Below are 18,877 nucleotides of genomic sequence, written 5' to 3'. Positions count from 1 at the left end.
TGAACAGAGAGAAATCCTAACTTGAGATAGAAGGATGGCATATAATTGGTTGTTATAATTTGGTTTAAGATGTAAACTTCATTGCTAGAATCAGATATTCTGTATTAAGATTTCTTTCCTCGAGGCTTCTGCAGCAGAAAGATCTGAAATGCTACTAATGAGTTTACACTTCTGTACTTCAGAAGATGTTTGTATCATTAAACTAAAAAGCATAAAGTGGTGGGCTTCAGGGGGAATTTCCTTCCTTTTAGTAACAAAAAGTCAAGCTGAAGATAAATAAAAAATAAAAGATAATTTAAAAAAGCATTCCTATTTCTCCTCAGGAAAAATGCCTTTACTAGCTTGTCCCAAAAGGCAAAGAAATAAAGTAATTTAACCTGTCAATCAGAGAAGCATGTTAGCCTTTAATTTGGAAAGCAGGAATATAATTCAAAAGAGAAACTAATGAGAGTATGTTGAATGTTAATGTGCTCAAAGAACAACCATAAAAACCTGAAATACTGAATATACCTCAGTCTTTCCAACAGATATAAGTCATATTTTCTGACAGTGAATGCATGATGGAGAATTTCATGCTTGTTTATTAGCAAATGTGTGTTACTAATAGTGTTTAGAATATGAATAGTAAGTTACCCATCCGGTTTTCTTTGTAATGGGAGAGACCATCTCTTGAAGCAGAGACCCCTCTGAGCAATTGCCGTCAAAAATTTGTCTGTTCTGTCAATTAACTTAGCAAACCAGTTTTTCTGATTATCTGCACTGTATCTGTATTACTTCCCTTTTGGGCTGTCTTCTGGACTGAATGGGCTAATTGTCTCTGAGATAAAATTCAAATGTAATTTTGAAATAGTTTTGGGATCACTTATGGACAGTGTGGATGAGATGCTGCCTGTTTATCTCCCTTTCCTAACACTATCCCAATAGGTTTTACATCCTTGGCGTACCCACGTGCGCACACGTAGCAAGTCAGACTGTCAGAATTGTGCTATCAAAACTGTTGTGACAGCTCTCAAATTTCAGGCATTTTGTCCCAGGCCTCATTAAGGCTACAGGATGATCTGTGATACTACCAATACTCTTTCTGAAAGCTTATAGTATGTGGTCACAATTGGATTACAGCACAAAGAAGATGTTCTACAAGGTATTTCAATAATGGTGAGCTACTGTACAAATTTGAAATGTCCTGTTTCTCCGCTGTCCCTTTTCTTCACAGCTTTTGGAAAGCTTTGGCAGAGCTGATGCAGTGTAAGGAGCCAAACACCAAGTCTGGGAGCAGGGATGTGATCATGTCTTCCTGTTTTTTTGGTTGTTTTTTTTTTGGGGGTGGGTTTTTTTTGTTTGTTTGTTTAGGAATGAACCAATGCCTTGACTGTTTTTGAAACTGCACTATTAGGAATCTAATTTTTGTACACTTGTTTTCATACACTGTCCTACTGAAATAGATGTTGACTTAAAATGGACAGACAGTATGGATCTTACATTTGCATTGATCTTACTTGAGTGTTTTCTATTTTTTAAAAAAAAGTATGTTTATTGGAAAGCACTGGGGATAGAGACAAGTCAGTCATATTACAGGTTCATATAAAACATCTTGTCAAAAGTCTTCTATAATGTCATCTAGGCTAACAATATCATTTTTAGGTAAGTATGCTCTGATGTGGGCTTCACTTAAAAGAACGGTAGGTTGTTGTAACGGAGATAAGAATGTCTATGCATTTTTTTGGACCTTTGCATCAAAACAATTTAGTGTCACAACTGTCACTCAGATGAGCTCATATACTATGAGAGAAAGTTGGTGCTCGCGTGCCATTTGTTATGGTTGGTCTGTGTTCTCTGAGTATCTCCTGCATTCAGAATGTATTTTTGTGCCATGTTTCTTTTCGGCATATTTATTCCAATACTCTTCAGTCATATGCTGATTATGACTGCACTAATAGCACTAAAATAGCATCTCATTTATTTTAGAGTTTTGACGTTTTCACAATCTCTTTTGTTGTTGCTTTATTTAAAGTATATTTTAGTGAAGGCTTTAGCATTTAAAGAAACTGTATTTACAACATTGGAGATAAAGTTCTCTATTTCCTCTATTTCTTCCTCACTCAGCACTGTTTTGTGACAGGGAAATTTTACTTAAAAATGAGTGAATGAGTACCTTGATGAAACTTTAGTTCAGTTGTATTCATGATTAAAATTTACACTGTTAACATTATAATAGGATCTTCTTAGTTATTGGTGTGGCAACTACAGTATGAAAAGTCTCTGTTAGTCATATCATAACACTGACATCTGATGCTCCAGAACATCGTCATGTTAATTTAATATCCAAATGGAGAAAATAAGTTTCTGCATCACAGACCTTTGTTCTCTTAGCATCTCAAGTATGATAGATGCATGTCTTTGGCATTCTCTTTAGTAATGCTCCTGATCTGTATAAATTCATTAATCTCATGGTGTGTGGTGTATCCAATACATGGGCTACGTTGTATAGCATAATGTTTTCCATTTTGCTCAGTAAAGCTTGGAGCATCATCTGGGCTGTAATTCTGTAGTAACGAGAATGGTTCAGTCATGTATATAACTTTTCTTCTATTTGGGATTATCTTTGTATGTGTAATTGTTCTGTGTGTTATTTAAAGAAAGATAATGTGTAGCCAGTATAAATCTGCTTCTATGCGGTAATCAAAATACCAAATGCTTGCATTTTGTTTATGCAGGGTAATATAGGGAGTCTGTAATCTCTTCTACAAACTAAACATAAGCACAAAAATATATAAAGCAATTAAAATTAACAGCTCAAAAATGAAAGATTCTATATAGCTCAGAAAAATATCAGCTGAAGTATTTTTAGCACATTATTAAATATTGACTGGATGCTGAATTCCTCATTCGCTCTCCTTTAGTTTCTGGCAAAAGGCTCCTCAGAGAAGCTTAGGCTTGTGGAAATAGGAGAAAAAAGTTCCTGTAAAGTTTTGCTGTGCTGGAGACATGATGGCACTGCATATTAAAATTCAAAGATACTGTATTTCAATACACTATGTATAGATTAAATCGACAGCACTTGAGTGTGTACTGCTGTTGAATGGGTTTTGTTAAGGTAGTTGGTTATATGCTGTTTCATTTTATCCTTTGAATGGCTTTTGCCAGCGATGTTTTGAGAACGTTGCCGGTAGAAGGCAAAATTATGCACTGATTATGTTTTAGAAATCCATGCTGGAATATAGCTGCTTCTACTGCCAGGTTACTTTTCTCTAATATGAATGTGACCAGAGCACATAGCTAACAAGAAACAAAATTAGCTTCATCTTTGATCAAATCAAGTGGGTTTTTTTAGCTATGTAGCTTTCACTACCTTAGGTAAAAGACCTTACAAATTAAAAGGTGTTTTAAAGTGAAGTAATTATGGTAATACATATTGCCTGGAATACTCTGTTACAGAAGTTAATCTGTACACTATGTTGTGTCTCCTGGAATTGTATTAAGTGATTCCATGTGCCTATTTGTTATGACATTGTCTGTTGGTACCTCTTGTGAGTTGATTAAGATTTTAGAAATTCTGCTTGAAGATATTTTTTTTTTATTCTTCATATGAAGTATTCCATTAGTGGAATTTTTAGATATACACTTTTAGGAAATACTCAAAGCTTGGAGACTTACATTCTGAGAGGACAATTAAAAAAAAATATCTCAAGCACACAAATTCTCTCGTCTTACAAGCTCTCAAAAGTGAGAGATGTTAGCATATTCCTCTAATGGCTGAATTCCTTTTTGCAAGGACAAAATATAGTCTACTTCTGATCTCAGCATAGATTTCATTACATTTTAATATAACAAAAGTCTTTAAATAATTTATTTTGCTATACAGCGTTCTTCTACTGTACATTGTTCTCCCATTCAGTATCTCAGTCAGCAAACATTGCGTCAAAAAATCTGAGAGTTCTGACAAGACAAAAAATGGAGGAGACAGAAATTAAGAATGATAAAGAGAGAATTGTAGGGGAAGATCAAAAGTTAGGTACAGCAAAAGAGACTTCTTGTCTTGGTTGGTCCAGTTTTCAGACAGTACTGATTTTCAAAAGCTTTGTCGTTAGCATCCCAAAGAATTTCAGGAAAGCTATCTCTGTAGCTCTACATCCCTATTACATTCAACTTTCTCTGACAGCTCTTTTTCTTCTGTGTCAATGAGTGGAAAATTTGCCAATTATTTTTTTCCTCAGCATCCTTTCATAAAACCTCAGGAAATTTCACCCAGAGTTTTGAAGATGGATGCACTCTCTCAAGTTTGGAACAACAACAACTAGTCGCTTGTAAAAGGGTCATGAAAGATAGACAGAATAGGACAGACATCATCTTGATGACCCCCACGTGGCCTTTTTGTCCTTAGTTCTACCGTACTAACATGATCGTCTGCTGGCTGTGGCTCTTAGGAATTTATAGTTAAGTACCACTTCTGTCAAATCAAGAATTTTCCTTTCCTCCCTGTGAGCAAAGAGACGTTGGTTATTTAGTTTTCCTTTGACTCCTTCAGTTAGCCTCGTGTTCATAGTCTTTTGTAGCCTTTTAAGAGGAATTCCCTACTAACATATGCTCAGTAAGTTCCTCGGTATCTGGAACAGTCTTGTTTGAGATGCTAAATGTTACTCTTCCCTAAAACAACTGTTAAACCTTTTCTTTAGAGAGTAAATTCCTCCAGTCTTGAAATCTTGTCATTTTTCATGTGTTTAAAGGTCTAGTATTAGTACCTTTGGGCAATATTCCCATGACATTGTTTACTTTAAAGCTATAACATACAGCTAATATACAACTAGTACAATATTTGTTAGCTCCAACTGCCACTAAAGGGTTGTTATCTGTATGCCTTAGCACTGTTCTTTTTCCACCAAAACCAAAACATATCTTCTTGTAGTTCATCCCAGAGTTTAATAGCCTCCCATCTTAATGAACATTAATTTAACAGATATTATGTTCTGAGTATAATTTTCTTTCAGGAAAATGAAATGAAACAAGTAATTAAATTTAGTCAGTTTATATATGGGAAATAAAAGCAGTCTTTGTCTCTTTGAAATATGCATAGAGCTGCATATATACTAACTCCCTTGCTTGCTGTGCGAAGGTTAGCAATCTCACTCGGTATATAACCAGGCATCTGGGCTGAACCCATGATTTGACAAAATAATTTGTCACAGAAAATGTCAAATCGATAAGTTAGTAAAATAAAATATTTTTTGCTATTGTAAAAATCACTTATCCAGTCCTTTCTCATGTGTTGCCACAACATTATTACCTGATGTCATTGCCAGGTCTAAATTTCAAAGAATATGGCAGAAAGAGGATTATTCATAGGAAATTAAATACACCATTCTTATGGCCAACTCTCTAAAGTAAGAAGTCAGTATTTTTGGTTGCCCTTTTCTTCTTCTGTTGTATTCACTTTGAAAGCTGCTTAAGCATATGGGAAGGTGATGAATTACTTCGAAGTCTTCCACTTGACTAACCTTGATAATTTGGTGCTGCTGGGTAAGGCAAGAGGGGAGTGCATTACCTTTGAATGATTGTTTGCTGCTGAAAAACAGTAACTAGTACCAAAAATGAGGAAACCTTTTACTAGAAGTCTGTATGATTCTGTGTTTTTTTGACAAAGAAAATAGATGTCTTTAATTTTTAGCTAGCCACTAGGTGGCAATTGCAGACAAGTCAAGATTTGCTTAGGAATGCTTGTACACATACGTACCAGGCAGGTATGGTGACCTTGTTAATTTTCATATTTTCTCTTTTATTGAGCTACATGCTGTATTTTAAAAATTAGATCTTCACTCTGTCTTGAAATCGTGTCTCATATAGAAGTCACAGAAAATAACTGTTTATTCCTTTACAGTAATAAACAAATGCTGCTATGGAAAGTGATTAATATGGCAATTTTCCAAAAGAGAAATCATGAAGGTTGTTGGTTTTGTCTTTATTTCTGCTGTATAATTTCTCATAAGTGAGTTGCCACCAACTTTGGAGGTACCAGATAAATTGAGTGAATTTGATGTGAGTGCCCTCAGGACTCGAAGTCTTGTTGTTCTGCGCAAGAATACTACTTTGGGCAGTGTGCAGTTTTCCTTGCAATTTCTCCAGCAGCTTTGGCCTTTTAACAAAGGAGCAGGCAGAGTGTTGATGGTTAAGGAAGTAGCTCACTGAACCTGTGCTTACGTTTCTTTTCAAATTGATTAACTGAGCTATGAGAGCACAATTTATCTTTAGGTGCGGTCTCATGTAGAACAAGAAAAGACACCTGAAAAAGAAGGAAAAGGAGTGAGAAAAATTTGAAGAAACAAATAAACAGGAGAAAAAAATCCACTACAGGAATAAAAAGAAAAAAGTAATTAGAGATATAGAGTATAAAGCTCAAAGGAGTTGTCATCTACCTATCTATTGTCATTGTAACGAATCTGGTCTTACAGACCAAAGTATTACTTCTGCTCCAAAAGTAATACAATGCTAGTCATCAAACAGATGCCATGAATTTGAAAGCTTACTCTGTGTTTCATTGTGTAGAGCTGAATTCTTGTTCTCAGAGAGCAGTTCTGGCCTAATTATTTTCATAAACTTTCTGGAGAAGAAGATACTAAGAGAACTTCCAGAAACTTTTGGATTTATAAGGCTTCAGTTTTTGCTGGAGTGCTACATTTCATGAGATAAACTAGAATTTCGCTGCTCTGAACTTTGTTCCAAACAGAAGAGAAAAATCTGTGTTTTTCTCAAGTTTTAGGAAATAATTGACTTCCTATTGAGTAATTTGAGTAATTAAATCTGAGAAGATCACATTCCCAGTAAATATTCTTGCTTATAAGAAATGCAACTAGTTTTTGCTATTTGCTGCTATTGGTAGCCACAGTAAAACAATATTTAGTTTCTCTGTTGTCTTTATTTTGCTCTAGTGTTTTGCACTATGCCTCACTGTAACAGCAGGTGGATTAGTTGCCACATCAAAGCATATATACATTATAACTTTACTTGGTCTGACTGCTTCCTTATATCTGTTCAATCTAAACACAACAACCATCTAGATGCAGGGAAAATGTGTCAAGTAACTGACATTGTAAAAGAGGTGATGAATTGATGGAGTCCTAGGTCCCTGTGTGGCAGGTCCACTGCCAAAGAAAGGTGTCAGCTTTGGACACCCAGGAAAAAGGCAGCCAGTCTGTGTTTATCATACCCAAGGTGACTTCAGGGCAGATCAGTTTCAGTGCTTTTAAGTTTGATAACTGTACTACAAAATGTAATCTTTAATGACTTAATGCTTGTAGTGCAGGGGAAAAAAAAAAAAAAGGATTTCACTGACAACAAAAAGGTGAAAAAGAAAATGGTACAGTTTTAAGGGCATAGGGGGGGTTCAGCTTTCTACCAGTCATGACCCGAGAATTCGACAAGGCCAAGTGTCCTGCACTTGGGTCACAACAACCCTGTGCAACACTATAGGCTTAGGGAAGAGTGGCTGGAAAGCTGCAGCTTTCCCTGTCAGAAAATGACCTGGAGGTGTTGGTTGGCAGCTGGCTGAATATGAGCCAGCAGTGTGCCCAGGTGGCCAAGAAAGCCTGTATCAGGAATAGTGTGGTGAGCAGGACTAGGGAAGTGGTTGTCCCCCTGTACTTGGCACTGGTGAGGCCCCACCTCAAATACTGTGTTCAGTTTTGGGCTCCCTTACTACAATAAAGACATTGAGGTACTGGAGCATGTCCAGAGAAGAGCATCAAAGCTGGGAGGGGTCTAGAGCACAAGTCTTATGAGGAGCAGCTGAGGGAACTGGGGTTGTTTAGCCTGGTGGAAAGGAGGCTGAGGGGAGACCTTATCACTGTCTACAACTACCTGAAAGGAGGTTGTAGCGAGGTGAGGGTTCGTTTCTTTTCCCTAGTAGCAAGTGATAGGACAAGAGGAAACATCCACAAGTTGCACCAAGGCAGGTATAGGATAGATATTAGGAAAAATGTCTCCAATTAAAGGGTTATGAAACACTGGAACAGGCTGCCCAGGGAAGTGGTTGAGTCACCATCCGTGAAGGTATTTAAAAGACAGGTAGATGTGGTGCTTAGCGACGTCGTTTTTGGCGATGTTAGGTTTACAGTTGGACTTAATGATCTTAAAGGTCTTTTCCAAACTAAATGATTCTATGATTCTATGAAAACCATGAAAAATGGAAATTTCCATTTATGTAGTCAAGGAGTAGTTATGTTGCAGGTTTACCAAAATTATTTATGAAGCTTGGATGTACATTTTTGCATGTTTTTTTGATAATCAAGACAATACAATTCTTAGAGCTTGCATTTTAAGACATGATGCACCAACTGCAGTTTCTGCAAAATATTTGTTTCTGTCTTTAATCTTTGAATTTTCATGTTATGCTACAAGTGTGCTTTATATATATATATTATTTTTTTTTTTAAATAAAAAGTTGCCTGGGGATGAAACCGGGGTCTTTCTATGGCTTTCCACTGTCTCATACTATTGAAGGCTTCAATTCTATCTTGGTCAGAAATCATGTGAAGTAAAGAGAAGGCAATAGGATACATAGATTAATCAATTACAGGAATGTTATAAAAACAGAATCATAGAATCACAAAATGGTTGAGTTTGGACAGCACCACTAGAGATTGTCTAGTCCACCCCCCCTGCTTAAAGTAGGGTCCACTAGAGTAGGTTTCTTGGGACTATGTCTAGTTGGGGTTTGAATATTTCTGAGGATGGAGGCTTTACAACCTCTCTGCACAAGCTGTTACAGTGTTTGACCACTGTGATAGTAGAAAAGTTTCTTCTTAGGTTTAAATGGAATTTCCTGTAATTGTTTGTGACCAGTGCCTCTTGTCCCATTTTTGGGCACCACTGAGAAGAATCTGGCTCCATCTTATTTACACTCTCCTATCAAGCATTGTGAGCAGAGGGAAAGGATCACCTCTCTTGACCTGCTTGTGAAGCTCTTTCTGATGCAGCCCAGGATGCTGTTGGCCTTCCTGGGTACCAAGGCTCATTGCTGGTTCATGTTCGACTTGCTTTTCACCAGGATCCACAGGTCCTTTCCTGCAAAGCTGCTTTCCAGACTGTGAATTCTGAGATTCTGATAGCCCATTTCTCCAGACTCTTGAGGTCCCTCTGAATTGCAGAGCAGCTGTCTGATGTATCAACCACTCCTCCCAGTTTTGGATTGTCTGCTGTCTTGCTGAAGTTGCACTCAATCCTTTTATTCAGGTCATTAATGGAGGTGTTGAGCAGTATTCACCACTGGGGTACTCCACTAATGCCTGGCCTGCAGCTGGTCTTTGTGCCACTCGTCAAAACTCTTTGAACCACGTGGTTCAGCGAGTTTTCAGTCCACCTTACTGTCCACTTAGCTAGCTTGTACTTCATCAGCTTGTCTATGAGGCTTTTATGAGAGATTGTTTTGAAAGCCTTGCTAAAGTCAAGGTAAACAACATCTGCTGCTCTCCCTTCATCCACCGAGAGAGTCACTTCATCGCAGCAGGTGATTGTTGGTTAAGCACGATTTCCCCTTTTTAAATCCATGCTGACTACCCCAGATCATCTTCTCGACTTTAATATGTTTGCAAATGTCTTCCAGGATTATTTGCTCTATGCCCTTCCCAGGAACTGAGGAGAAGCTGATTGGCTTGTAGTTTTATGCATCTTCCTTCCCACTCTCCTGGAAGAAAGGACTGACACTTGCGTTCTACCAGCACTCAGGAGCCTCCCCTGATCATCAGATACTTTCAGACATAATTCAGATTGAGACCTTGGCTTCATCTATCCTTCTAACCATTGGAACCTCTGGAAATGAATTTTGGACTATGGTGTTGTTTTTTAATTTTTTTTTTAAGCAATGCTAGGATTTTCTTGTTAATCAGCCACTAGAATAGCATCACACACCCCCCCCCAAACCAATGAAGAGAGGTATTAATAATTAACTTTCACAACCAGCATTTCCATTACACTATTTCAAGTATATTCCTTCTTGTCTCTTCGAGCATAATTACTCAGAGAGCAATTTTGTTTCTCTGTAACTTCTAACAAGATGTGGATGCCCTTTTCTAACAATAAGGGATAACAGTCACATCTCAGATTGTGACTTCATATCTGTGAAGATTTTGCAGAAATATACTTGAAATAAATACAAAAAAGCAAAAATACAGGCTATATTATGCAGTTCAAGGTGGTAATAGTGATTTACCAAAGCCACATCAATCTTCCACTTTTGATACAATAAAACTATCACCTAACTTTCAACTAAAGCAGAGGAAAGCTTTCCGTTTGGAAGACTCTTCTAAGATTGTCTCCTTATTTCTCCATCCTTTTAAATATCTAAAGTAAATTTATCTCATCAAGTTGATAATCTAAATCTAAAAAAAAGTCATCTCCAGGGGAATCTTAGGTCAACTTGTTGTAAGTATGTCATATACAGATAGATTGAACTACACCTGTCCTTGTCTACTGACTGTAGAGAGATTCTAGACAGCTAGTTTAGACCAACGACTAGCCTAAAGATGTCTAAAATTAGAGGAGAGGAATCTATTAAGCTATTCAGTAGCTTAAAGATGAGCACTACCACTTTCACGTTTGAGTTACTTCTTTTCTGACGATGTATTAAAATTGAGTTAACTACAAGTGAAACTACATTTTGCACTTGCAATTACTTACTAGTGTTTTTCAGAATGATTAGTATCACTTTCAGAATTGCATTAAAAGCAGGCTTTTTGAATGCCATGTCAGTGAAAACAAGATAGCAATATAGTGATTTATTTTTACCACTGTAGGTAGATTTTGAAATAAATTTTTATTCATTCCACTTTGTTCAAGAATTTGAAGCTAACAAGTTACAGAACAATAATCAGTGAGAGTAACTATAAACAACTCTTTAACCTGGGCTGAAAGTTATCGTATGAAGTATATGTCAACACCAGTATAAAGCCCAATGAACAGTCCATACAATGATCTCTACCATTAAAATGGTTCAAGTCAGAATTAGAATGTTGTGATTTTTTTTAAATGTGTAAAATTAGGCTCCCACATTTGTGTCCAGGTGCATAATAAAGGACTTAATTTTCTAAACTTCTGAGGATCCACTGGCTTCCATGACCACTTAAACTGCATATTATTCATACGAACCAGCACTGATCCTCCTCAACTTGTTATTGATAGAAATCAATAGTTATCAATAGAAATGTTAGGTTTGTGCATAGATTAAATAACCACTTATTTCAAAATATGGTTAATAGCATTACAATAAGCATTGCTACAGCTGTATTTTTAAATGTTTCTAGAAACGGAAGAAGTATTTCTGCGCCAAACTTCATGTTGATGGATTGAGAGCAGTGTTCCTAGTTTACCCAGGCTGTGAAAATACTACATAGTATATTATGTAGTAGTTTCCTGTCTCTCTGTATATGGTGCTGTGGCAGGTGTTCAACTTTAATACATTTAATTGTAGATCTTTAAGGTTGATACTAAGACTGGAGATTATACTGTTTTATTTTGGGGGTTTTGTTCTTTTAAGTCTGCTTTAAATTTCAATAGCTTTTGCAGTCTGATTACATCCCTCTTAAGAAGTTTAAAATAACAATTTGGAGTTCAAAGTTACATAGAAAATGATCATTCTGATTTGGAAATTATATACTACTGTTCCCATCTCCTGAATTCACAGTATTACTTAATATTAGAATGTTTATCTAATTCCTGAACAACTTGCAAATTAATTGCATGGAATTATGAAAACTGAGCTTGATACACATTATCCCTTGCCCTGTATTACTTTTCTAGATGAAGAGGCATTATGACATAAAATAACAGGAGGAAGTTATTGTGTGTCACCTTTCATGCTTTACTGAAAGTGTATGAACCCAGATCTTTAAAGAAAAATCTTCTGTTATTCGTAGTCCTGCATCTACCAGTCATTCATTCTGCTGGTTCTTCCAAAACCACCAAGCAAAAGCTCAAGAGCTTGGGGCTAGAGGAGGAAGGCAATGAGTGGTCAGATCATTGCCGGAAGGATGGGCTTATAGGAATGGGGGCTTGTAAGAAAGATGGCGTCAGAGTTTTCGGCAGGCCCTGTAGTGATAGGACAAAGGGTAATGCTTTTAAACTAAAAGAAGGTAGATTCAGACTAAGGAAGAATAAGGAAGATAAGGAAGAATATTTTTATGATGAGGGTGGTGAAACACTGGAAACAGGTTGCCCAGAGAGGTGGTAGATGCCCCATCCCTGGAAACATTCCAAGTCGGGCTGGACGGGGCTCTGAGCAACCTGATCTGGTGGAAGATGTCCCTGCTCATTGCAGGGGGGTTGGACTAGCCGACCTTTAAAGGTCCCTTCTAACCCAAATGATTCTATGATTCTATGTTTGTTGATAAACTTTGTTCTTACTTTTAACCTTGTCTGATGTGCTGAAGTTAATAGAGATCTCCTATTTTTTTTCATCATGTACTTTGAACAAGTGGGAATAGATATTAGAAAAATTTCTAGAGGCTGAAGAAGAATCTGTTCCCTTAGCTTAAGGCAGGGTTCACATGTATTCTTGTCTTGAAAGTAATGCACCATATCTAAAGAATACAGATTAAAATAAGAAGAAAATTATTTTTATTAGGTTACTAATTATGTTCTATGGTGCATCCAGAGATTAGGATTTAGAAAGGCTGCCAGTAAGAAATCCTTCTTACAAGCTTCCAATTTTCAAGTAAGAGCAAATATTCAAACCTATCTATAGTTACAGAAGTGTGAAGATGCCTTTTAAAGGCAAAGTGGTTAATCTTATATGGGAAAAACTTGTTTGCATTAGTATTACTGATGTTCTTATACTGCTTATAAACTGTTCATAAATATGTTTTCAGAAACTTTAACTTACTAAGGATTTTTATTCTTATTTTTAGAACATTCAAGGTATCTCTAAACATCCAATTAGAATTGCGAAGAAACAGTACATAAAAGGTAAACTATGTTTTTATTAACATGAGAAGGCAATTTTGTCTAACTGTTTTAGTGAGTTATAGTATTTTAAACCAGACCATTAGCTCCAGCATTAAGACGAGAAAAAATTATTGATGCTTAGTTATACATCATCATTTAAACCAGTTACTTTTTGCTGGTTGTTCCTGCAAAAAAATTTGTTCCAGCACTGATCTAAATAGTTACAAACTTTTAGATTATTTATTTGTTTGTTTGTTTTCTCGGCTGTCTCTCTTGAGTTAATGATCCTTGCTGACTTACCATCTGAACCAGGACTTTTGGAAGTGTTCCAAGAACCTTTTTCCGGAGGAAACTATGCATCTTAAGTCCATTAAATATCCTAGGGATAATTTTGTGTATGTTCAGCTCATAAGGCTTTCCCTGAGGAGATGTTAAAGCTGGGTCATTTGAATCAAACTCACAACTAAAAACCAATAGCTAGTCGGATGTGTTGGTTTTGATAACATAACCAGATTTAAGGCAGATGATTCAGAGAGAATCAAAGTCAAGTCTAGAAAAGCATGACTGAAGTGATAAAGAGAGAAACTTGCAGTAGTAGACTCAAATTTAAGAGAGAGATTTGCCAACATAAACTCTCCTTGAACGCCTACAGTCATAGCTGGGAAATGCTGGGCGTTTGTTGCACTTGGTTCTCAGATAAGGGCAGGCTTGCTTTTCACAGCTATTCACTCCCTGTGTTTGAAATAATGGAGATCATAAAACAGGAACCTGAAAGCAATGTAAAACTTTGACAGCAGTTTTATTGTATTTACCTGATTCATTTTTACAAGTATTTTTTAAAAGTTGTTATACAAAATGTGTGAGCAGTGGCTGTATAAACCTGACCTGTTGTGCATAACTGGCACATAGGTCTTTCTGGAAACAGTCCAATCAATTTTGTTAATGATATGTGCTTCTCAAAAATGTATTTCTACGTTTTTCATTCCTGTATCAAGACACGCTTATTTTTTCTACTTTTATGCTGTTCAGATTAATTTCAAACCACCATCCCTTTCTACGCCAAGACAAGTGATATTCCCAGGATGCACTGAGTTTCTAATATCTGGTCAATGTATGTTACTGCTTTGTGATATTATAGGGGATTTCTGTCATTAGAATTTGGATGCATAGATCAGCTGTATGTTCTCAATATTGTATTCTACTGCCACCTGTAACTCACAATTTGGTTATTAACACATTACTACAGCATATTCAAAGATAAGAACATGTATTTTTTAGGTCATCTTTATAGACCCTTCCTTATCTGAATACCTCCTTTATTAACTGATCTGTGGATAACGTTAGTTATCGCAGATATTTGTTTAGCTAGTGTTTTGGGAAGGGTTTGATTTTGAAAAAAGAAGTAAGCAGCACTGCAATGATGGCAGAGATCAAGATGTTGTACGTGACTGACAGAGTAAAATAATTGTGATGCTGGCAGTTGGTGCTCTGCTATCTTGCTTACATTGCCATTCCTGTGGTTTTACTTGTGTGTTTGGTATGCCATTTACAACCTCTGGTAGTTTGCAACATGATGTTTTTGGATTCGGGTTTGGGAGTTAAATGTCTATCTCTTCTCTAGGAAGAGACGAGGAAATAGTAACTATTTCCCCAAGAACATTGTTTGTTTCAAAAGAAGGATATACCTTTTTAGCAGCAGGTAAGACAGTATGTATTATTATTCTCATGCATATTAATGTTTGCAGTTCTGTCATATCTTTTTCCCTTCTGCATTGGATGACATTATATTTTACAAGGCTGTCAAATCCCTTAGTATCAATTAATATTGTTATATGATGTATACTCCTTAATGTGCTTTGGAAGTGGATGATATGTAAGCCTTGTCAGTAGAAACAAAGAGCTAATAAGATTAATTGACACCTGAAGATAATGAAGGAATTGGACACCTTGTGATCCATAGCTGGAATAGAGCTTGTTCAGGATGAGCTTTTTACAGGCATCTTGGTTTTTTGAGCACAAGGAAATGACTCAACAGACCAGGCTTGCATTTTAACTTGTGATAGTCTGGTGAAAATGTAGGTATGTTTTTATTTTAGAGCAATAGATCTATTTAAACACTTTGTTTTCTAGATTTTTCCCATATTGAGTTAAGGATCCTTGCTGACTTATCATCTGAACCAGAACTTTTGAAACTGTTCCAAGAACCTGAAACCACTGATATCTTTTCCACTCTGGCTTCTCAGTGGTAAGATTAAATGTTACATTTTTTTAATAGCACTTAGACAAACTAGTAAGAATAACTTAAACTATTGTATTAATGTGTAATGATAACAAAAGACAATATTTTGCTACAGTATCTATTGTTAATACTGTTTTAACGCCATGAATTATAATTTCTTTCTAAGCCTTTTCTTCTCCACTGTGGCAATTACTAAATGCCAAAATGTTGCAGTCCAACTGACCAGTATGAAGCTTGTGACTAAAACTGGTGCAATAATATATTGTGAACAGTGCATGCTGATAATTTCTTGCTGTATTCTTGTTCACCAATTCTTTTTAAAAATACAGAGCAGCAGTTATCCATCTGAAAAATTTTAGAACAACTTTTCTCAGCAGAAGTACAAGCATTTTTGAAACCTGCTTGTTTATCCAGTAGAATTATTGGGATCAAATTATGTATGCACGAGAAACAGAGACTTGAGCTTATGGGATTTCTTTGAAACTCAGAGGTTTCAATGCTTCCATCTTCTGAAGGATGATATGATACCTGGAAAAAGTGGTACTTCAGTAATTAAAAAAAAGAAAAGTATTTCTTTCCTCCATTCCCAGATTATTATTTACTGATCTCTTCAGCATGCAGATCAAAAGATTAACTATGAAAAATGATGGAATATTAGTTTACTTAACTGTTCGAAGGTATTTCTTATTACTGTTTTTATAATGGTGATGCCTAAAAATCTTACCTGAGACTGGGACTCCCCTTGTTCTCAAAAGTGCATGACCATTCAATAAGTGACAGGATAAATGTCAAGAAGAGTACAGTTTGAACAGATAGGTCAGAAAAAGATTGAATAAAACGCTATAACATAAGCAGATTGAACAGAATGATGTCATGTAAATGTCATGCAATTTTTTTATTCTTTGTTCCACAATCTCTCTTTTTATCTTTTATATGTATTTTCTGTTGGAAGATTATTAGCTGAAAAAGAAAGCAAGAATAGATATGATGAATTAATCAGTCCTGATCTAGCTCAGTTCCTATCTTACAGTTTCTAAATTTTTGCAGGCATAGCCTTCCCTAACACGGTATTTCTTACCCACTGAAATATTTGCTAATATACTCTGAAGTAGTACAATGAAACAAAATGGAGCTCGAGTTATAATTATCCTGCTACCAAAAACTGAATCGGCACTTGAGGCATGTGTATTCTGGGAGAATGCAATGACACAAGGTCACAAACATCCCAATTAATCTAGCTATGAAAAGATCACCTTTCTCTTTAGAGTCACTTAGAAGCTTCTATTGATATTATAATCAATTCTTAGCTCTAACATGATATCACTAGAACCTCGTGATGGAGTTAAACCCTTATTTTAGTTTGGAGGTATATTGCAAATGTATGCATGAAGATGAGTCAAATTTTGTCTCAACTCTGGGCAAGGCTCCAGAAATACTATTCTATTCCACAACCTCACAGCTCTTGGCAGCCATCAACCTCTTATAGTTGCTACACAGTAACTTTAAATTTAATGAAATATTACAGGCAATATTTTTATCAGACAGAAGTGTCATGGTGTGTCTACAAAATCATTACATAATGATTCTGCTGACTCTTCTTTTAAGCTTCAGTAAAGCTAATGCTTGGAAGTAACTTTCTGTTGAATCTATTATATGACTGTTAGTAACTACAGAAACACAAAAGGTGCGTTTAATCTCATCTAACCTTGTTTATCTGTTACATACTTGGAGAGATTCATTTGACCTATTGTTGATGTCCCTTGTGTAATAAGATCAATTGCATATTAAAAGCGTTGACTTCTCGCCATTGAGAACAAAGTGGGTCTGGGGTGGCCAGCTTACATGAAGATGTCTGTATCCATTCTGGCAAATTTAGTTCCTCCTATTGGATCAGATCTTAGCGAACTCACTTTGGGGTTTGGAATTTTGTCCTTTATTTATTTAGTGCCAAAGAGAAGACAAAATCACAAGCTTCACAGATACTTTCATGTTCCAAGTGCTTATTCTTCTCTCGTAGTCCACTATTCATAAATAAAATATCTAGGGCAAGCAATTAGTTCATTGACTTTATTGTAGTTAATTCCAGCCCCTTGGTATTAAAACGAATTCTGAGAAGGAAGACCAAAGTAAAACCAAAACCTTTTATCTCCTATTGGTCTCCTGATTTTCTCTGGGCCTTAATCCTTTAAAATCTGTGCAAGTGATATACTAAGCGGCATACCAAATGTTTTATTCTGTTTGAAGGAATTACACATTGTTGATATTTGTAAATCTTGTCTAACACATTTTGGACAATTGGAAAACCTTGACAAAAAAAGTTTCTTCTCTAAGAGCTCTATAAAGAATGAATTAGTTTCTGAAGGTCCCTCTCAGAAGAAAAAAAATAAGTTAATGTTAGTTTAGTTGATGTTTATTAAAGCCTTCTATCTGAAATCCAACCTTTTGAAAAAACCTTTGCAGTTTTTTTTATAACATCCGGCAACAAATACACATGGTGGGCAGTTGCTGCAAAGCTGTATGAGTTTCTGATTGAATTAAGATCTCTTATGTATAAAAGCTTTCCTTTCATAATTTGGTTAGGCATGCTGTACTGTGACTCAGTCTATTTCTGGGACCTTAGAGATGCATCTCTCTTGGAAACCTGTTGGATCCATGTTTCTATTAAACATCATTTGTATGGAATCTCTACACTGGTCAACAGTGCAGTGTAGAGATGCATAAGAATGTGTCAACCCAAACTATGTCTATACATTACAGCAAAAAGCTGAATGGAGGTACTAACTTTCATGCTAAAATTCAGTGTCACATGCAACACTATACCCAACCCAATAAACCTAGCTGAGAGGCAATCCTCTCTGCAAGACTAGGCTGTAATCTTGTATTCCTATGGCTAGCTTACCGAGATAGCACATCTCAGAAGTAACACAGCCTTCACCAGTCTGGGCTTCACTCCACTGCTCAACTGGATGCAGTAGGTTCTGTAGATACTGCTTGCTCTAGATAGTTTTTAAACTATTGTGTGTTCTGTTTGACAGAACTGTCATGTAATTGCTATTCAGATAAAACTCAGAAGCTAGTGTTAACTAGTCACTTAATGTGAGTTTCTGGGTAATGTCATGCTTAGTCTCGTGTTTTATCTTGAAAGTGCTATTTTCACATGGGAATAAAGTTTATGGAATTTTATTCCATGAAGTTCATGGAATAAAACAGAAATGGTGTCTGTTGGCTGCTTTGCAATAGATTTGCTACTATATACTGGTTTTGTCAGTGAAAAGTCCAAGCTCATCTCTGCCTTGTACATGCAATATATTTTCTCGTCATCTAACATAGTTATCCCAGCTAAAACTAAGATGATATGAATACATTTTAGTGTTCACTTGTATACGCTTAGTACAGTTCCTACCCTTATCGTATACTTTCTGTAATGATGATTATATGCTATTACCAACATTATCTTACACAGAGTACTGTATTATGGCCTACGAAGGCGAAGCCTTAAATGACAGGTCAACACCTGCTATTATGAGAACATGAAGAGTGCGTTACATTAATGACCTACTTGCTCCTGAACATGTAGTAAAGTTGCCTGAACTTTTGAAAATTCATGATATAATGGATTCCACCTACCTGGATGATCCACAAGATCACCTTGTGCTATATTGTCTTGACGTCCTATGACAGTTATAGTCTTTTGAAAGCCAAATCATCATC

The 18,877-nt window shown here is 36.1% G+C and overlaps 1 protein-coding gene across 1 annotated transcript in view; it reads left to right on the top strand.

Moving 5' to 3' along the window:
• Window positions 1–18,877, top strand: part of POLN (polymerase (DNA directed) nu) — a 102,108-nt gene that overhangs the window by 30,257 nt on the left and 52,974 nt on the right. The window contains 3 exon segments of the mRNA XM_009882538.1: window positions 12,891–12,948; window positions 14,549–14,626; window positions 15,058–15,172. Coding sequence (XP_009880840.1) covers window positions 12,891–12,948; window positions 14,549–14,626; window positions 15,058–15,172 — 251 coding nt within the window.

The sequence above is a fragment of the Charadrius vociferus genome, unplaced genomic scaffold, assembly GCF_000708025.1.
Source record: "Charadrius vociferus isolate BGI_N301 unplaced genomic scaffold, ASM70802v2 scaffold213, whole genome shotgun sequence".
Classification (NCBI taxonomy): Eukaryota; Metazoa; Chordata; class Aves; order Charadriiformes; family Charadriidae; genus Charadrius; species Charadrius vociferus.
This window is presented reverse-complemented; position numbering and strand designations above follow the sequence as displayed.